Below are 21,560 nucleotides of genomic sequence, written 5' to 3'. Positions count from 1 at the left end.
AACATGATAACAACAATTATTTCTGTATACAGCCCATTAACGGCCAAGGTGCTCACAATAATTAAAACAAACAATTTATTTACAAAAAAGACAAAAATTTTCATTTAAAAAGTCTGATTTGAATGCACACTTACACATACACCACATGCATGAACAGTAATGTTTCTTATTTGTTTTTATTTACTTCTCAGCGATGGTCTCTTGTCACCAGTATTTAGAATTAGCTCGATTGTACATGTAGAAATCTGTCTGGATATAGTCTTTCTTTTGATTTAAACCTTTAACACAGAGGTCAATCTGCCTGTTCACTAAAAGCACTCACTATAAAGAAAGAGTATAACAAAGTAAACGTCACAATGAGGATATGATATTTGTATATAGTTTAGAAAATTGATAAAAAAAAAAGTTCTTCCATAATTCACATGCATTTATTGAGAGCTCTGTTGCTAAATCACTGGACAATAGGAGCTGAAAAGATTGAGGAAACTTTGTTAGGCTTTGTTAGACTTTCATTAGGTGACTAAACGCAGAATCTGTGTTCTGTTGTGGTTCTTATTTCCTCTAAATACATAAATATTATGATCATTCAGAGAGCAGAATATCTTCTCACAGTTCTAATCGAGAGTAAACATGTCTATGCTTGCAGTGCAGACCACTGAATGCCCCCCACGCTCGTGTGACCTAAATCCAATAGAACACCACTGGGACGTTCTGCTTCTGTCCATCTGACGCCTCCAGGTTGCACCTCTTAGTGGAACTTAGTGATGCCCTGGTCCAGATCTGAGAGGAAATACTCCAGGAGACCATCCGTCATCTCATTAGGAGCATGTCCTGATGTTGTCAGGCATGCATACAAGCACGTGGGGGCTAAACACAGTACTGAGTACCATTTTTCTGTTGCTGGAATAAAATTTTGGCAAAATGGACTAGCCTGCTGCATCATTTTTTCACTTTTTCAGGGTGTCTTTTGAATTTAGCCCTCTGTAGGTTGATTTCCATTTCCAGTAAACAATGTGGCATCCTTTCATTACTAACACATTAGCCAGTTGTCAGGAACCACTGGACAGTTCCCTGCCAGGCCTGGAGAGGGTGCTGGCAGGTGACTCTATGGAGCCTGCTTTATTGTGTGTATTTTGTGCCTTTCCTATTCTCGTTCCTACTGTTTCACCTGTTCCCTACTAGCCTTAATGTTTAGCCCTATAAATAGGGATCCTTTTGTACCTGTCCTTGTCAGCTATTGTTCTATGTTCCTTGTTTGTTTTATTAGCGTCATGTCTAGTGTTTAGGTTAGTCTTCCCCATGTCTCGTGTTTGTTTAATAAAGCAGTGCTTATTTGAATCCTGCATCTGGGTCTGTCTCCATGGCGTGCCGGCGCACTCAGCTACCATGGAGGACCGAGTTCGAGCCCGTGCAGTTACACCCGGCCCGGACGTTACACCAGTCCATATCAATATAGATATCCAGCATGATATTTTTCCCCATTGACATCTGATGTGTTTTCAAAGTGTTCCTTTAATTTTTTTAAGCTTTGTCTTAACATCTCTCTCTGTCTCTCTCCCTCTCCCTGTCTTTCCCTGTCTCTCTCTGTGACAGAATCGGTCCAGCCAACTCCAGAGGTGTTTTTGACGGTAACAAGTCAGATATTTTCTGATGGAATTTTAAACTGGGGCAGAGTGGTGGTGCTGTTTTATTTTACTTTTCGCTTTGTGATCCTTTTGCCATAATATAGCCATCGAAGCTAACATGGCATTAAAAAAAATCAGTCAATCATCGCCTTGTGATCCAGGCAAGAACAAACACTCATCCTTACTTAATGAAACCCTTTCTTCTCCCTCAATGAAGGGATTCTTTACCTTTTCTGCGTCCGATTGCTCTCTGCTCTCTTAAATAAAGTGAAGCTTCAGTTTTTTTCAAAGCTTTTCCAAGATTGTACGTTAAGGGATTTTTTTTTAATTATATTTATTAAATTTACATTTTGATAATCAGCAACTTGAAAACATAATGACTATACATTTAACACATGAAAAAAAAGAGCACATACACCAAAAAATGCATAATTAAATGATTGTACGCATACTCTTAAAAATAAAGAAACAGAAATACAGATTTAAAATAAATAAGCTGCCTGGGGGGATACGATAAATGGCTATGAACAGTTAGATATGAACAGTGATCCTATCTTTAGGATTGTCCAGATAGGTGAGAAACGGACCCCAAACAACTTTAAACTGAATCAAATGGTGTCTACTATTAATGGAACAAGAGTGTATTCTGGCCATGATTTCAATCCACAAGGTTTTAGACAGGTCAATGCCCAACTCACTATTCCATGCCCTTCGCAGATGATCAGTAGATGTTTTAACATGATGGATGAAAACAGATACAAACCATGAGACCAGCTCTCTGGAGTAAGAGGGATGCACCAAGACATCGATAAAAGGGTGTTGTATTGGTATATTTTCAAAGTTTTTTATTTTATTTGTGGTGGCGGCACATGCTCTGTGTCTCAACAGGCCACCCAGGAGGGGAGCTTCAGCAGGGACCAGAAAGAGGATGAATGGCTGAAGCACTGTTAGGGCCAGGTGCTGCAAGTGGAGGGTGTGACCTGCTGGTGGTCCCACAACCTCCCTCCTCATGCACCTGGCCCATTCCCATCACCTGCGGGCCACCTAAGGGAACATGTTAGAGAAGCTGTATGACCGGTTTACATGGCCTGGGATGCATGCGGAGATCCATGCCTTCTGTAACGTCTGCCAAAGGCCAGAGGACGGCTCCCCTGAAGCCAGCGCCGGTACCTCTTATTCCCCTGCCCATCATCGGCGTGCCTTTTGAGAGGGTTGGCATGGTTCTCATCAGGCCGCTACCGGAGTCAGCCCAGGGTCATGAATACATTCTGGTCATCATGGATTACGCAACCCAATACCCCTGAGGTGGGACCCCCACTTCCCACCTGGAACATCACCAGGGAGCTCCTCGTGTTGGTCACCTGTGTGGGCATCGAATTACATCTACTCTAGTAGTGGATCTGTCAGTTGTTGCAGGTCAAACGCCTGAGGACATCCGTTTACCACCCTCAGACTGATGGACTGGGAGAGGGTCAGTCAGACCCTAAAGAGGATTCTGAGCCGGGTGGTAGACCAGGAAGGGCGGAACTGGGGCCTCCTCTTTCCTTACGTCCTCTTTGCTGTCTGTGAGACTCCCCAGGCTTCCACCAGGTTCACCCCATTCAAGCTCATCATCGGATGGCGACCTCAAGGACTGTTGGATGTGGCCCAGGAAGCCAGGCCAATCCATACTGAAGCTCTGGCCATCTGATTGGCTATTGTATTGTAAACACTTTTAAAAGTCAAGATATTTAAACGCTATATATTTTACGCTTTGATAAAGGATTCAATCATTAATATCCGAGATTGTTTAATATATTAGTATGTTCTCGAAAGCAATTCTCTCCTCTACTAATATGTTAGAACAAACCTTTAGCTGTATAGGATGACCTGTACTGTATATTACCAGACCTTTATGCAAAGTTTAAAGATTAAATAAACAACTATGAGCATCCATGACCAGGAATGTCACTGAACTGTTTACTGAACTTCTAAAAGTTAACACAATTCCAGCATTCACAAATGTGTATAATATTTGACTGCTAAAAACCTAGACACAATCCTAAAACAGCGTTAAGAATGGGACCGTCCTTTGATCTTACATGATTTCTACTTAAATCTGGTTTTCATTTACAGATGAACAGATGACGTCACTGACCATGTCAACATCACTCCATCCAAAATGAGAAAATAAACATTGCAGGGCACCTTGGAAGGAAGGATTTCCTTTATTACACACATTTTTTAAATGAATAAAATGACCATGCAAATTACTGATGTGAGCATTCTTCCTTACATTTACTCATCTTAATAAGAAGTCATGTTTTGTTTACTATGGCTTTCCTTCCATTGTTTTAGTTTTTATTGGAGTATTGATTATTTTATATTGTCTCATCTATATTCTGAATTATCCAGAAAGGATAAATCACACCAAATAGAAATTCACATTGAACATTGGATCACTTCTAGCTATAAAACACTGCTACCGAGGCAGGACAGTGATAAAACTCTTGGTCTGGGCAACTGAAAAATGTCCATCTGTTGACCTTAATTTTCACACCACTCATATTCACAGAGAGCTTAAACGGAGCACTTATCTAAAGCAAAGCAGTGCAGTGCAACTTATTCGTCCAAAGGAAGGTGAGTTGTCAATTTCACACATCATCTACTTATATCTGAGACCTAGCTTAAAAATTATAAGGCCAAGTATAGCAGAGATCAAAGAACTTAGTATTAAGAAGTCAGTGTTATCAAGACCTGATGGATTCTGGTCTCATGTGGATTAGCATGCGGTATAACTGCACCAATAATATACATTAAGACTTCCTTAGTTAACGAAGCCATTAACAAGCCACAATGGCACCGTAGTTCAACCATACACGTTAACAGATGCTAACATTTATTTGAATTGTGAGGAAAGCCACCTACATTTCCTGCTTTAGTTGATCAATAACTTCAAATCATTATAAATTTACACATTCTTAAATTGAGCACCGGATTTAATGTGTAAATATTCCAACTTCCTTTCCAGTACTCATTCTGAATTTTGCCAGATAAACTTCTTGCCTCAGGTGCTCATATTAGTCTTCCTTTTTATTCAGAAAGTGTCCATAGGTGTTTATTTGTATTGTCTGGTTTGTTATTTTGAAAAAAAGAAGGAGAGAACTGAATTATTACCTGTGATGTATTAATGTATGATTTATTATTACCTAAAGCATGTCATTTGTGCAATAACTACACCATATTCTATAGTTAAGTGCTTAATTATTTCTCAACATTATTGCTTTACTCATCACTGTTGCTTTGTATGACAAGGGAGACTTCCTGCCACAAAAAGCATAACCATAGTAAGTGACATGAAGTTAAATATGGTTTAGCTTGTGAACATCAGCCTTTAATAAGACTCAAGTTATTCAGCATGTTTGATTATAGAATGTTGTATCCAAACATTTCTGAATGACCTCTATATGGTTTGTAATCACCAGGGACGTCCTGATCTACAGCGCATGGTCAGAATGGGTGCAGGAGCAATTTCCGCAAACTGGAACAAACCAGACTTCACACAGGTCTAAAGAACAGATTTAATTTCACTTCCAAATGTCATGGCAATACAGCGGAACCCAGAGGACAGCTTTAAAACTTCTGGAATTGTTTCTTGGCTCCTGCTGCTTTGGTGACCTTCAGTACGTTGAACCTCACGGTCTTGCTGAGGGGTCTGCACTCTCCGACAGTGACAATGTCACCCACGGTCACGTCCCTGCAAGAAATGGACAGGGAAAGAGGAGGAAAAAAAAATTTAATGATGCTTGGACCCACATCAGAAATCCACTTCACTATAGCTGAAGCAAGCAAGAAACCAGAATCACTAAACAATGGATAGCAGCTAAAAAATCTTAAGTCCATATTAATAAAGAGCCGCATCAGTAACGCCATTAGGCAATGTCGTCAGAGCCTTAAAGACTTGGAAGACCATCGTGAGAAAAAACATCATATGCAGCATATTCCAGCAACACAAAATCTACCAGCAGCTATAAGTTTTTTTTTTTGTATATCTCAAGCATCAAATTCACCTGAAGCAGGGAGAGAGGTGGACAGACATGTTCTTGTGCCTCTTCTCAAAACGGTTATACTTGCGGATGTAATGCAGGTAGTCACGTCTGATGACGATGGTCCTCTGCATCTTCATCTTGGTCACCACACCTGCAGAGTTAACACCAGAGTTTAAGATAAAGTGCATTGCAAATATTTCAATAACAAACTTTCAAAAAGAGGAAAGGTTTGTGGACACTGGAAGCTTCAGTAATGCCATTAGGCAATGTCGTCAAAGCCCAAAGGACTTGGAAGACCATCGTGAGAAAAGACATCATTTGCAACCCAGTAAGCGCTACAAACAAAAGATCATGAACACAATCAAGCCAAGACAACCTACCAGACAGAATACGGCCTCGGATGGACACGTCACCAGTAAAGGGGCATTTCTTATCAATGTAAGTGCCTTCAATAGCCTGTGAGTAATACAGAAAAAGAACAATTAAGTCTTCATGTAGAAAAAAGCAGGTTGTACAGATTAACCCTAACCCTAGGAAAAAACTTAAGGAAAACTGCATCAGCATAGCCTTAAGGCGTTATCCTCAGAGCCACAAAGGCTCAGAAGACCATCGTGAGAAAAGACATCACCTGCAGTTAAATAATACGATCACAATTTTTTTTTTTATTTTTTTTTTTTTAGAAACGCACCTCTCTGGGGGTTTTGAAGCCTAAGCCAACATTTCGGTGGTAACGTGGGAGCTTCTCTTTTGCACCTGCATCACCAACCAGCACTCGCTTTTTGTTCTGGAAGATGGTGGGCTGCTTCTGATAAGACCTCTCATTCTGCAAAAAAAAAAAAACAAAATCACACACTGCGTTACATCATGCACGTCATTTACGTGACTCGTATGATTTAGTAGCCGTTACTGCATCAGTGTAGCCGTATAGGCGATGTCGTCAAAGCACCAACGGCTTGGAAGACCATCGTGAGAAAAGACATCATTTGCAGTAGAAAGGAATCTGATGAGCCTACACGAGACATTTATATGATTACAGAATTGAGCAAATCTAGTCGTGTAATAATTTAGAGCATCAGAACAGACTATGACTCCCTACACCCTAGGTGGCTCCCTATACTTGATGGTTAAGAGGGAGGAAGGAAGTTCTTGCCATTTTTAGAGGGACTTCTTTCCTTTTAAACACATGTATAGGAAACAATATAGGATAAACTTTTTATTGCAGTTAACTACATAACCATGAACTTAACTAAGTTCATAACCCTAGTTTAATAGAATCTCCCTTTACTGTAAATACATGCATGTAGAAATAAAAAATAAAAGAAAGTTGTTCATGGTCAGATTTTGAAGCATATGAAGTTGAACCATTATTTAAAGCCATGTGCTGTTCAGGAACTTTAGCCGAGCGGGATCAACATCCCAGTATGTTTTTAGGCTTTATGCAGATACCAAACCTTCCCAAAAAGAAATATATACCCAAAAAATCCCTTAATAAACCATTTAAAATGAGGCAGACTTAACAATAAGCGTCTCTCTTGCCGTAGAAGGGAACACGCGTTAATTCCTCACGCGGGCCTCGCGGCTGTTTCCGCACCGCACGAGTCCAAAAATATCGCATCAAATCAACAGACAGCTCCGCTAAACCACCGGATTTCTACACATACCGGTTTCCTACGCTGATGCGAACCAAAAAACGCGACCACCAGCTAGAACTTATTACAAAATAATCGCTTTGGGGCTGCCACGCCGCTCGGCTGAACGTACCTGAATGTCCGCCATCTTTGCCAGCCGAGTCGTAAAGAGAACTACACATGCGCGAGACAGACGGAAGAGCGTTACGAGCGGAAGTGACGCGGATAAAGGCGGCGCTTTCAGCGATAGAGATGGATGTATCAGCAGGCGTGAGGTCCATCGTGTGTGTGTGTGTGTGTGTGTGTGTGTGTGTGTGTGTGTGTGTGTGTGTGTGTGTGTGTGTGTGTGTGTGTGTGTGTGTGTGAATAATGTTAACTAAATTACAAACGTAATACGTAAAGGACTAAATGTAATTGCATTTAGATAAACAAACAAATAAATAACATTTTGCATCTACCACCCTCTTGCATCTCTCTCTCTCTCTCTCTCTCTCTCTCTCTATCTATCTATCTATCTATCTGCCTGTCTGTCTGTCTGTCTTGCTGTCTGTCTGCCTGCTTATCTATCTATCTATCTATCTATCTATCTATCTATCTATCTATCTATCTATCTGTCTATCTATCTATCTATCTATCTATCTATCTATCTATCTATCTATCTATCTATCTGCCTATCTATCTATCTATCTATCTATCTATCTATCTATCTATCTATCTACCTTTCTATCTTTATAAACCAATCAGGCATGACATTATGAACACTGACCGGTGAAGTGAATAAGACTCATCATAAGACTCCATCTCAATCTCCTCATCATGGCACCTGTTAGTACCTGTACCTGTAAGGATTTGAATAAGTTTGACAAGGGCCAAACTGTGATGGCTAGATGACTGGATCAGAGCATCTTTGTAGCTCTTGTGGGGTGTTCCCGGTCTGCGGTGGTCAGTATCTATCAAAAGTGGTCCAAGGAAGGAACAGTGGTGAACCGGTGACAGGGTCATGGGCAGCCAAGGTTCACTGATGGATGTGAGGAGTGAAGGCTGGACCATGTGATCTGATCCAACACATGAGCTACTGTTGCTCAAATTGCTGAAGAAGTTAATGCTGGTTCTGATAGAAAGGTGTCAGAACACACAGTGCATGATAGGTCAGGGCTGTTTTGGCAGCAACAGGGGGACCAACACAATATTAGGCAAGTGGTCATAATGTTATGCCTGGTTGGTGTATCTATGTATTTCCTTTTACATCCTTTATCAGTAAGGTGTTTCAACCACCAAATCCTTTGTTGTTTTTCAGGCCATTCTGTATAAAGAGTGTGTTTCTGTGTGTGAAAATCCCAGGAGATCAGAAGTTTAAAACATACTCTAACAAGCTCACATAGTAACATCTATGCCATATACCCAAGTCACAAACATCACCCTTTTTTATTATTAGGCTCATTAGGTAACTGATTAAATGAGAATACAGTTGTTCCTAATAAATTGGATGATATATATTCACTGGGCACTTTAATAGGAGCATCTGTACCTGTGGAATATCACAGAAAAAAAAGGTGAGGATCAGAAAAATGCTGCTTTTTCCAACCTTCAGATACTATAGACCTCCTGTTAGATCAAAACAGTCTGACAATTGATCTTTGTTCAACAAGGTGTTTTCACCCATCCAACTGGCTGTGCAAACTAAAGAGGCTGCTGTATGTGTGTGTGAAAATACCAGATCAGCAGATCTGGCACCAACCAACATGCCACAAAGTAAATGAGATCACATTTCCCCCCCTTAATAATTAACTGAACCTCTTTCTGCATGGTTGTATACGTGTGTTGCTGCCACATAGCTGACTGATTATCTGTGCATGTGTACAGATGCACCTAATAATGATGGAGTGTATATCTTATATACTAAAACATAAGATATGAGAAGGGAAAAATAACTGCGATTATCTAATTTTGTCTCCAGTGACACAGTAATTTGATGTACTTTAGTTGCCACAGGACGTTTTATTTTTTGCACTCAGCAGAAGGCGTAATGAAAGAGAAAACCACCAGATGGCGCTGCGACTTAAATGATGTTTAAAGTCAATTAAACGAGCACAGCATCTTATTGTGCATGAAAATTAAGATCTAATCACATTTGGGGATTTTAAATCACCGTCTGTTCATTGTTCATTTCGACCTGATCTGATTTGTTACTGAGGAATCAAAAATCACATATTCTGTACTGTATTTTGCATATTAATTATTAATGCTCTAATTCTAATTAATTTAATTCATTTATTACTTTTTTTATATATTTAATAATGCACCATTTAAGACACAACTTTTCTCGGATTCTTCTCTATTTCAGTCTTTTTTGCCCCAACATGTATTTTATTGTTTGCTGTGAATCATTGACCTGTATATCTTACATGAGTATATCTTATTACTAAATAAGCATGCATTTTGAGACACAGCTCACTGGTAGACGAATGGTGAATTTCTTTCTTTCTTTCTTTCTTTCTTTCTTTCTTTCTTTATTATTTTATGAGCTGAGGATTTTTTTTTTACAATTTTTATTTATTTATTTATTTATTTATTTATTTATTTATTTATTTATTTATTTATTTATTAGCAAAAAGATAATTATATATCACTATTGTGGAAGTAATAATGATAATAAGACATGAAAACAGGTTATCAGTAAACGTAAATGGGTAAAGAAAAATTTAATTGTTTTAATTTAAAAGGATCTATTTTTTCTGTACAACATATTACACACTGGGGTTTTTTTCAGTTTGTATTACAGACTGATATATCTATAGCAAAGTCCTCCCTCTCTCCTACAGAGCCAGGAGCTATTGCAAAGCTATACTGTAGCTATATACAAAGCCCTAAATATACACTATATGGCCAAAAGTTTGTGGACACCACGACAATTTCAGAATTTCAGATTTAGCCCCCCTTTGCTTAGTGGTTTTCCACTAGATTTTCTAGTGTAGCAGTGGGGATTTGTGCTCATTCAGCCACAAGAGCATTAGTAAGGTAAAGTTAGGCACTGATGTTGGGCAAGGAAGCCAAGGGTACAGTCCAGTTCATCCCAAAGGTGTTGAGTGGAGCATGTATTTGTTCTAGAGAAGAGAAATAATTCTGCAGCACACAAAGACAGGTTATAATTGTAAGGAAGAACTGTATACTCTGCTACATTTTCTCTGTATAATATAACTGTAATGTACATGTTGTTCATTCATATATCACATATCTATCTATCTATCTATCTATCTATATATATATATATATATATATATATATATATATATATATATATGTATAAACACTGTATATTATCTCTATTGTACATACAATGTAGATAATGCAAATATAATGCACAAATATTTTGCACAAATCTTTTCTTTACACTTTATATGCTGTAAATACAACTTGTATTTACATATATAATATTATATTATATGTATATTCTGCACTTGTTCATTTGCACAATTCCTACTATTTGCACTTCTGGTAGATGCTCAACTGCATTTCATTGCTATGTACCTGTACTTTGCAATGACAATAAAGTTCTATCTTTATTGAACTGTGCTGGACACGGACACACACAGACAACACAGACACACACACACAAGTGAGAACTGCTCTCAACAGAGAACTGTACTGTGCTGGACACGGGGACACACACAAAAATTGTCCTGTTTGCACGCATGTCACTTTACATTACACTTTACAGTGATTTTGTTTACATGTAACTACATATACAAGCGGAAGGATTTGAGCGAGTTTGACAAGTAACAGAGATATATTTATATATATATATTCCCCCTATCTGTATACACACTGTATATTATCTCTGTTACTATTGTACATACAATGTACATAATGCAAACATACTGCACAAATCTTTTCTTTACACTTTATATACTGTAAATACAACTTCCACATACTTTTCTATGCACATACTGACATCACCGTATTTACATATTTATCTGCACTATCTATCTATCTATCTATCTATCTATCTATCTATCTATCTATCTATCTATCTATCTATCTATCTGTGTCTGTCTCTCTGTCTGTCTTGCTGTCCGTCTGCTTATCTATCTATCTATCTATCTATCTATCTATCTATCTATCTATCTATCTATCTATCTATCTATCTGTCTGTCTACTTATCTATCTATCTATCTATCTATCTATCTATCTATCTATCTATCTATCTATCTATCTATCTATCTATCTATCTATTCAATTCAATTCAATTTATTTTTGTATAGCGCTTTTAACAAAGAGCATTGTCTCAAAGCAGCTTTACATGAGAAACGACATAAGAAAACAACAAACATATAAACAGACAAACAGTCCTAGATGATATCCCAAGTGAGCAAGCCTGAGGTGACTGAGGCGACTGTGGCAAGGAAAAACTCCCTTAGATGGTAAGAGGAAGAAACCTTGAGAGGAACCAGACTCAAAAGGGAACCCATCCTCATTTGGGTGACAATTGTGTGATGCCGATACAGCATGTGTGGAATGTTATGTAAATCAATAAGGAGGTTGTTGTCCACAGCGCTGCTTTGAATACCCCAATCCTTACAAGCAGAACCCGCCTGGAGCTGGTCCATCTCCGGATGCCACCGGAGCCGGCACAGTCTCTGTATGCCTCGGGATGGGTAGAAGAAGGGAAACATTGGAACAGCATTAGCGTAGCTGCTGTTCATAATATTAGCAGTACTAGATGATAATGTGCATTTAATCAGATGTACTGGAGTACAAGGTTATGGGAAGTGTTAGATGTATGCCAGGCTAAAGAGATAAGTCTTTAGTCTACATTTAAACTGGGCGACTGTGTCTGAGCCCCGAACACACCCCGAACACTGATAGAACACTATCTATCTATCTATCTATCTATCTATCTATCTATCTATCTATCTATCTATCTATCTATCTATATGCGTGTCTGTCTATCTATCTATCTATCTATCTATCTATCTGTCTGTCTGTCTGTCTGCTTATCTATCTATCTATCTATCTATCTATCTATCTATCTATCTATCTATCTATCTATCTATCTATCTGTCTGTCTGTCTGTGTCTATCTAAATGTGTGTGATGGTCAGGTGTCCACATACGTTTGGTCATATCGTGTATCACGTTGTTGTTGTTGTTGTTGTTGTTTTTAATATACTTTTTTTAGGCTTATTTATCGTTGTCCTGTATTGATGTAACTGTAGTTTACCAACTCATTTAATAATTAAAAATAAATATTTAAAAAAAAAATAAAAATAAATAAATAATAATAATAAAAAATAAAGCGTTAGATGTGAGTGCACTTCCGGGTCCGCCCTTCTTCCTGCCCCTAACATTTGCGTCACTCCCGTCGGAAATCCCGTGTAGTTATTTTTCACTCGAACATGGCCGGGGAAGGTAATGCGGGTAAGACTGACCTGAACATTAATGTCTGTCGCGTTTGTTTAACATGCACCATGGTGTGTTCGAGTAATTTCTATATATTTGAACGGGACGAAGGAAGTAAATGACACGGAGGCTGGGCGAAGCTCGTGTTATTTAGCAGGCTAGTTAGCATAGCGCAGCTAACAGTAGACAGAAACATGCCCGTACATATTCTCAGCTCATTGTCAGTGTCAGTTTCGGTGTCAACAAAGACCCGTGTTAAACACTCACTCGTCTTTAATAAACAGCTACTTCATCTTAACACCCTTCCTGGAAATAAAGCTGTTTATGTTCTCTCACATAGGCCATTGTTATTGTGTTGGAAGATGATGCTGATGATGATGTTTTGTTTTTTTTAAATAGGGATGACATCATCATCGTCATCGTCTTGATGATCTTTTATCTCGTTTCGTTAGTTGGTCAGAGTTTTCTCTCATTAGTGCCACTCAGGTGTGAAGCTTGCTCATGCAAGCTTATTAACCTTACATTTTTCTATTATTCTAATCGAGCCACGATGAGTCTGGTCAAGTGTGGTCATGTGATCGTGTTTAAAGTGAAATGAAAAGTATTCGAGGTACTTTGGCTGACTTCTTGTTTGTCCTTTTAGAGAAATAAACAAGCTAGAAGTCTCATCTGCAATCTATAGGCATGCATTCACGACTTTAATTCAGCTGCTTGAGATTGAGGTTGCAGTGGTGCCAATTTCAGGGAATACTAGGGAATGATACTGGGAAACACCCCGAATGGGACGCCAGTCCATCACAGAGCACTGTGCACATGCACACACACACACACACACACACACACACACACAGACAAGGACACGAGAAGAATGTGTGAAACTCAGCATAGACAGTAACCCGAGCTCAGGATCATACCAGAGACACTGGATGGTTGAGGTCAAAGCCACTTGATCTTGGATTATGGCAACGGAGTGCTTGTAAAAATATTTTAACAGTGAATATCCCAGCAAACGCATGCAGCGAATGACTTTGATGGTTGAATGAGGTGCATCTAGTGTGAAATATTTTGTTTGTCGTGTCCAATACTTTTGCAATGTTGTGCGTCTACTCTCGACCGGGATCTGTTCTTTCAATGTCGATGGTTTAGAAAAGAAATCTTGATTCTGCTTTTACACTCAGATGGATCTCTGGGAACAACCTTACTACATTAGGAGACACTAAACACACAGAATCCCAGCTCATACGAAAGGCACTATACCTAACTCATTAGATGCATAAAGGCTTATAAAAGATAACAGACCAATGGCAGCAGACGAGCATACGCCCATTAAGAGCTGCACCTAAAAAAAAAATGTAGGTGGTGACAGTCAACAGTGACAAATAATGTTGTCTGAGAGAACGCCATAATCCTGTGCCTCATCCTGCCCGCAGTAGTTCATGGTGTTCAGTGATGAGTCACGATGCATAACAGCGCAAACTGTTGGGCTTTTGTTCTATGTCTGAGAGCTGTGAAGTTATTGAGGCAGACGTTGCTTTATGCCCTTTTTTGTTTCCTTCCTGTGGTGTTTGGTGTGAAATGATTATTAGCAAACAGGCTGAAATGCAGGCATTTTGTCCTTGCAGTTCATACAGATGATGACCTGAGCTGTGAGCTCAATATTATTATTATGACTCTCTCTCTCTCTGTTTTGTTCACTCGCTGTGTATTTCTGTGTATCTCTGATGGTACTCACTGGTACTCAATTTCACTGTTTTCTCTTATGCTCTCTTTTCACAGGCTTCAGCAACGATCAGATCCTGGAATTAGGCGGTGTCCTGCTGAAAGAGTGAGGGTTCATTCTGGCTTCCTTTATATTATATATACATACATGCGTATATACGTGTGTATAAATATACAACCCTTATTTTTCTATGACACACAGGTTCATCTTTGATCGAGCTAGTCGTTCTGCAGACAGCAGGACCGCTGTATCGCGTCAAGACCTGGGTGGGACTGAGCTGTGTGACCCCAACCATAAGAAACTCGCTCAGTGTTTACAGCAGATTGGAGACGAGCTGGACAACAATGTAGACCTGCAGAGGTGAGCTTATTGTTATGAGAACGTTTAAAGACATAGAACAGTTCAAGCAAGGTGTGTAACATGATAACAACAAAGATTAGTTCTGTATACAGCCCATTAACATTGAGAGCTCTGTTGCTAAATCACTGGACAATAGGAGCTCAAAAGATTGAGGAAACTTTGTTAGGCTTTCATTAGGTGACTAAATGCAGAATCTGTGCTCTGTTGTGGTTCTTATTTCCCCTAAATGCATAAATATCATGATCATTCAGAGAGCAGAATATCTTCTCACAGTCCTAATCGAGAGTAAACATGTCTATGCTTGCAGTGCAGCTTGGGAAGAGAGCAAGGATTAGGAATACAGCTGTATTCTCACCAGTTAGATCACATGCAAACTCCTACCCACATGTAGCGTAACACTATCCGCCCTCTTCCATGTACACGAGCCCACAGATGCCTACAACTGGAAAGAGTCCAGCAGGGAGACAGTAATGCCGTCCCTCACATCGAGAGCATGTCCGAATTTGCTCTCTTGACTCCCACGGATGGCTGTGGTGCAACTAGTCATCTCCCAGCGGCAAGAGAATTAGTGTTGCATCACCTGACACAAAAACTTTTCTTTTTTTAACTGACGGTGATTTCCGTACTGTGCGTGCTGTCATATCATCACAGATTACTGAGGTCATATTATTACAAGGTTACAGGTGAAATTTTATACAGGACACACAGGACATTCCTACCAGTTGTTCATACACACACAGGTTAAAACATTAAAGCTCAGCAATAGCTCATACGCTTTGTTCACGTTTTTAGCTATACGACTCAAAAATGTCATTTAAAATATAAAACGTATATATATTTGATTTTAGTTATTATTTTTTTTCCTTTTCACATGGTTAGGTCCAGTGTATGCGCAGGACCAAATCCGGTTTTTCAATGTAAATATTAACATATTTTTTGTTTCTCTCTCTCTCTCTCTCTCTCTCTCTCTCTCTGTGACAGAATGTTAGCCGACTCTTCGCTCCAGCCAACTCAAGAAGTGTTCTCGAAGGTGGCACGCGAGATTTTCTCCGATGGGAAGTTTAACTGGGGCAGAGTGGTGGCGCTTTTCTACTTTGCTTGTCGACTTGTCATCAAGGCAAGAACACACACTCATCCTTACTTAATGAAACCCATCCTTCTCTCTCCCTGAAGGGATTCTTTACCTTTTCTAGGTCCGATTGCTGTCTGCAAATCTTCTCTTAAATAAAGTGAAGCCTCTCTTTTTTTTTTTTTTCTTTTTTTTTTAAAGCTGCAATTTTTTCCCCCTCATCGCTTTGCATTTACATGAATCCTCATTGCAGCGCCTTCTGTCTCTCTCAGGCTCTTATGACAAAAATTCCAGAAATCATCAAAACCATCATCAACTGGACTATGGAGTACCTGCGGGAGCATGTGATCAATTGGATTAGGGAACAGGGAGGATGGGTGAGCGTCCCGCTGCTTATTATCTTCACTTAAGATTGTACATTAAGGGATTTTTAAATATACTGGATAGTAATATCCCACTTAGATCATGTAAGTACACTTATTTATAAAGAACTGTTCATCTAAAGTGCTTTATTAGAATTGTGACAAGCATTAAAATAAAACAATAAATCCAAACACCGTAGACATCTGCTTTAATTAATCAAAAGGTTATTTAATAATGGGAGCAGATGAAATTGTACATCAGACAAGGACGAGAAAGGAAGCTAAAATCGAAGCGATGTTATTTTAGTCCAGATCTCATTAGTATTCTTGTAGTAATTCTTCTTTCTTTTTCCCTTGGCTCTTTCAGGAGGGGATCCGCTCCTACTTTGGCACACCTACCTGGCAGACCGTCGGCGTCTTTCTGGCCGGAGTTCTCACCACTGTCCTGGTCATGCGCAAGATTTGAAGAACAAAAAAAACAGAGAACGCAAGAGTGACCGTAAAGAATGGAGAGAGGACGGGGAGAGAGAGAGGGAGAGAGAGAGAGGACGAGCTGATAAGATGAGACGGAGACATCAAGAGAAAGAGAAGGGCAATAAGGGGCAGATCCACTGTTATTTGAACGGAGAGACAGACAGACAGAGAGAGAGATTTGACTGAGATCGGATGAGAGCTAAGCATAATGTTTAATCACTTTGTGACTCTTGAGCCTATTTCCTTTCTCGTCAATATATACATACACACATGCACTGAAATAAAGGAAACGGAGAGAAAGACTGAGGGATGCGCGGGAGATCGTGTTTTTAAGTTATTTATTTTTATCATCAGGCAAATCAAACAGTAATTACCTTCGTCTTTTATATATCAAATAGATTAGATGATTAGACTAGACTTTTTTTTTTTTTTTTTTGAAGAAATCGACAGACTCTTCCTGTTCTAGGAAATGTTCTGCATGCCTACTTGAATCACTCCTCTTGCAATGAACACATAGGAATTGCACAATACTCTTACTACTTGCAAAGGGTTTATGAAGGCTTTATAAACATGCCATTGATATTTTACCTCATAATGTTTTTTTTCGTCCTCTGTAATTGTTAGCCTTAAGTTCAGGAGGTACTCTGCCCTGTCTCCCTTGTTCTTTCTCTCTTTCCTTCCTTTCATCTTAACACCCAAACCCAAGTCCTATTAGTGTGTGTGTGTGTGTGTGTGTGTGTGTGTGTGTGTGTGTGGGGACAGAATTTGGTGCTGAAGTCATATGCATAAGCATTACGGGGGGTTTGCAGCTTTTTACTGAGAATTATGACAATCTAACGGCGCAGGTCCTTGTTGGCATCTTTACCAGTTTCTCTCATATAATGAGCCTGTTACTACGGATGCGGATTCGGACCAAAAAGAGATCCTACAGCTACAGTCATCTAGGACTTTCTATAAATGTTGATACAACTTGATGATCAGGTTTGTTTTTAAAGCTAATCTGAATTTGAACATCCTGCTGGATTAAAGAGCAATAAATTCTCCAATTATTCCAATTTGCTGCAAGCTCCCTTGGTGTGAAGAGGTATGTGTGTTTCTGGTTAGAAAGTACACACTTGCACATAGACAGACATCGACCCGGTCTTCTCAAAGTGGTCTTAGTACTGTACTTTTTTGGATTTTTTTTTATTATTTTTTTTCCACAAATCCCAATCACATGCAATCACACTTTTATACACTTCACACTTTGTGGTCTTCGGATACAATATGTTTCTCTCTTCTTCTTTTTCTTCTTTTTTTTTTTAAAGAATGTTTTCTTCCTATGTTGACAGTGCCTTGGTCTTTTTTTTATTATATACAGATATATCCACTTTGATACAATCACCATTTTCCTGTCTTTTCTTAACGTTTGTAGAATCGTGTGAATTTCGCTGAATTGATTGATAGACACCATATAGCTGTCTTCTCTCTGTCAACCCTTTACTGTTTTGTAAACTTGGAATAAGTAATAAAATGTTTTTATGAATTTCAAATATAAAGGATACTGATTGAGATGTGATTTTTCTGTCAACGTCACTGTTCAAACGTTCAATACACCTTCACTGATACCAACTTCAGAGATTGTACTGTTTTTTTACGCTGTACCACAACACTGCTGAAATTCTCTGATCTGATTCATTTTTTTGTGTATATATTTATATATATATATATATATATATATATATATATATATATATATATATATATATATATATATAAATATATATATATATTATATTGCCATAAGTTTTGGGACATCTGCCTTTATATGCACATGAATGCAATATGGAGTTCTTGGGCCCGCCCTTTGCAGCTATAACAGCTTCAACTCTTCTGCGAAGACTTTCCACGAGTGTGTTTATGGGAATTTTTGACCATTCCTCTAGTAGCGCATTTGTGAGGTCAGGCACTGATGTTGGACGAGAAGGCCTGGTTCACAATCTCCGCTCTAATTCATCCCAAAGGTGTTCTATCAGGTTGAGGTCAGGAGTCTGTGAAGTTCCTCCACACCAAACTCACTCATCCATGTCTTTATGGACCTTGCTTTGTGCACTGGTGTGCAGTCATGTTGGAACAGGAAGGGGTCATCCCCAAACTGTTCCCACAAAGTGCGCAAAGCATAAAATTGTCCAAAAATGTCTGGGTATGTTGAAGCATTAAGAGTTCCTTTCACTGGAACTAAGGGGCCTGAAAAACTAACACCTGAATTCAATGATCTGGAGGGGTGTCCCAAAACTTTTGGCAATACAGTGTATATTAACGTGCATTACTTCTTATACATGATTATTTCCATAGTAGGGACTCGTATGGCAGATGTTCCCCATAATCTATGATTAATACATTATGCTGTTATTTAATCAAGAAAACACTTTGATACTGTGAAGATAGATTTCTTTTAAGTTGGAGTCTACATTGTTATAGCTTTCTAACAGTAAATAGTGGTTTGTTTGTTTGTTTTTTTTGGTCACACGAGGGACGAATTACTGCTGGTGACAGAACGACTAGTTACAGCTGCTTATTGTCTAAATCAGGGGTGTCCAATCTTATCCGCAAAGGGCCGGTGTGAGTGCAGGTTTTCATTCCAACCAAGACCTGATTCCAACTGGCTAATCAACTGATCTTGGCTTTCAGTAGACTCAGGTGTGGCTTCTGCTTGGTTGGAATGAAAACCTGCACCACACTGGCCCTTTGCAGATAAGATTGGACACCACTGGTCTAGGTGATAAGAAGAGCTAACTTGTTTCTCAGCCGTTTCAAGACAAAGTGTATTGGTTAAAAAGTGTCATTCATGTGAATCAGCTGTGTCCAATCTTATCTGCAAAGGGCCGGTGTGAGTGCGGGTTTTCATTCCAACCAAGACCTGATTCCAACTGGCTAATCAACTGATCTTGGCTTTCAATAGACTCTGGCGTGGCTTCTGCTCGGTTGGAATGAAAACCTGCACCCACACCGGCCCTTTGCGGATAAGATTGGACACCCCTGATGTAAGTATTGGCAAATAGCTGGCGGATAAATCGCTCCAGCACTTGCTGATATAGAAAAATAAACAGGTAAGTAAACTGTATTGTTTAATTGGATGCTTAGTGGTAAACGCTATTGTGTTTCATTCCTTTCTTATGGTCTGCACTAGAGCTATCACAGCACATACTTATGCACTCACATTCTTTTATTTATTCATAAATAATATTTCGAACTACACTATATTGCCAAAAGTATTCGCTCACCCATCCAAATAATCAGAATCAGGTGTTCCAATCACTTCCATGGCCACAGGTGTATAAAATCAAGCACCTAGGCATGCAGACTGTTTTTACAAACATTTGTGAAAGAATGGGTCGCTCTCAGGAGCTCAGTGAATTCCAGCGTGGAACTGTGATAGGATGCCACCTGTGCAACAAATCCAGTCGTGAAATTTCCTCGCTCCTAAATATTCCACAGTCAACTGTCAGTTGTATTATAAGAACGTGGAAGTGTTTGGGAACGACAGCAACTCAGCCACGAAGTGGTAGGCCACGTAAACTGACGGAGCGGGGTCAGCGGATGCTGAGGCGCATAGTGCGAAGAGGTCGCCAACTTTCTGCAGAGTCAATCGCTACAGACCTCCAAACTTCATGTGGCCTTCAGATTAGCTCAAGAACAGTGCGCAGAGAACTTCATGGAATGGGTTTCCATGGCCGAGCAGCTGCATCCAAGCCATACATCACCAAGTGCAATGCAAAGCGTCGGATGCAGTGGTGTAAAGCACGCCGCCACTGGACTCTAGAGCAGTGGAGACGCGTTCTCTGGAGTGATGAATCGCGCTTCTCCATCTGGCAATCTGATGGACAAGTCTGGGTTTGGCGGTTGCCAGGAGAACGGTACTTGTCTGACTGCATTGTGCCAAGTGTAAAGTTTGGTGGAGGGGAAAGGAACTCTGTATGCTTCAGCATACAGTGTTCCCAGTGAAAGGAACTCTGTATGCTTCAGCATACCAAGACATTTTGGACAATTCCATGCTCCCAACTTTGTGTGAACAGTTTGGAGCTGGCCCCTTCCTCTTCCAACATGACTGTGCACCAGTGCACAAAGCAAGGTCCATAAAGACATGGATGACAGAGTCTGGTGTGGATGAACTTGACTGGCCTGCACAAAGTCCTGATCTCAACCCGATAGAACACCTTTGGGATGAATTAGAGCGGAGACTGAGAGCCAGGCCTTCTCGTCCAACATCAGTGTGTGACCTCACAAATGCGCTTCTGGAAGAATGGTCAAAAATTCCCATAAACACACTCCTAAACCTTGTGGACAGCCTTCCCAGAAGAGTTGAAGCTGTTATAGCTGCAAAGGGTGGACCGACGTCATATTGAACCCTATGGATTAGGAATGGGATGTCACTTAAGTTCATATGCAAGTCAAGGCAGGTGAGCAAATACTTTTGGCAATATAGTGTATATTGACCATTTCTGTACTTTAATTCACATTCAGAGGAGGTGCAACATCTAACAGCCTGGTGCAGAGCCAACAACCTCTCCCTGAACGTCGACAAGACCAAAGAGATGGTTGTTGACTTCAGGAGAGCACAGTGTGACCATTCTCCGCTGTCCATTGATGGCTCCTCTGTGGAGATCGTCAAGAGCATCAAATTCCTTGGTGTCCATCTGGCGGAGAACTTCACCTGGTCACTCAACACCAGCTCCATCACCAAGAAAGCCCAGCAGCGCCTCTACTTCCTGAGGAGGCTGAGTAAAGCCCATCTCCCTTCCCCCATCCTGACTGTGTTCTACAGAGGGACCATCGAGAGCGTCCTGAGCAGCTGCATCACTGCCTGGTTTGGGAACTGCACCGTCTCAGATCGCAAGACCCTTCAGCGGATAGTG

At 39.9% G+C, this 21,560-nt stretch overlaps 2 protein-coding genes and 4 non-coding genes across 6 annotated transcripts; 1 reads left to right on the top strand and 5 right to left on the bottom strand.

Moving 5' to 3' along the window:
* Nucleotides 1-5,173: 5,173 nt before the first annotated feature.
* rps11 (ribosomal protein S11) lies at nt 5,174-7,544 on the bottom strand. Its single transcript, XM_058376333.1, has 5 exons — nt 7,415-7,544; nt 6,342-6,476; nt 6,034-6,109; nt 5,675-5,804; nt 5,174-5,361 (listed from the first exon to the last, which is right to left on the bottom strand). Exons 1-5 carry the CDS (start codon nt 7,427-7,429, stop codon nt 5,238-5,240), a joined length of 480 nt encoding a protein of 159 aa, XP_058232316.1. The 5' UTR covers nt 7,430-7,544; the 3' UTR covers nt 5,174-5,237.
* On the bottom strand, nt 5,516-5,600 carry LOC131344814 (small nucleolar RNA SNORD35). Its single transcript, XR_009203392.1, has one exon. It is a non-coding gene; the product is annotated as a small nucleolar RNA SNORD35 (small nucleolar RNA).
* LOC131344802 (small nucleolar RNA SNORD35) lies at nt 5,892-5,976 on the bottom strand. The gene has a single exon (XR_009203390.1). It is a non-coding gene; the product is annotated as a small nucleolar RNA SNORD35 (small nucleolar RNA).
* On the bottom strand, nt 6,202-6,286 carry LOC131344797 (small nucleolar RNA SNORD35). Its single transcript, XR_009203389.1, has one exon. It is a non-coding gene; the product is annotated as a small nucleolar RNA SNORD35 (small nucleolar RNA).
* LOC131344819 (small nucleolar RNA SNORD35) lies at nt 6,556-6,641 on the bottom strand. The gene has a single exon (XR_009203393.1). It is a non-coding gene; the product is annotated as a small nucleolar RNA SNORD35 (small nucleolar RNA).
* Nucleotides 7,545-12,596: 5,052 nt separating the features above from the next.
* On the top strand, nt 12,597-17,101 carry baxa (BCL2 associated X, apoptosis regulator a). Its single transcript, XM_058376136.1, has 6 exons — nt 12,597-12,698; nt 14,457-14,505; nt 14,602-14,760; nt 15,742-15,877; nt 16,102-16,206; nt 16,559-17,101. The coding sequence occupies exons 1-6, from the start codon at nt 12,677-12,679 to the stop codon at nt 16,655-16,657; spliced, it is 570 nt and encodes a 189-aa protein (XP_058232119.1). The 5' UTR covers nt 12,597-12,676; the 3' UTR covers nt 16,658-17,101.
* Nucleotides 17,102-21,560: the final 4,459 nt, after the last annotated feature.

Source organism: Hemibagrus wyckioides, linkage group LG02, assembly GCF_019097595.1.
Source record: "Hemibagrus wyckioides isolate EC202008001 linkage group LG02, SWU_Hwy_1.0, whole genome shotgun sequence".
NCBI classification, from domain to species: domain Eukaryota; kingdom Metazoa; phylum Chordata; class Actinopteri; order Siluriformes; family Bagridae; genus Hemibagrus; species Hemibagrus wyckioides.
The sequence above is the reverse complement of the archived record's forward strand: the minus strand, read 5'-3'. Positions and strand labels throughout refer to the sequence as shown.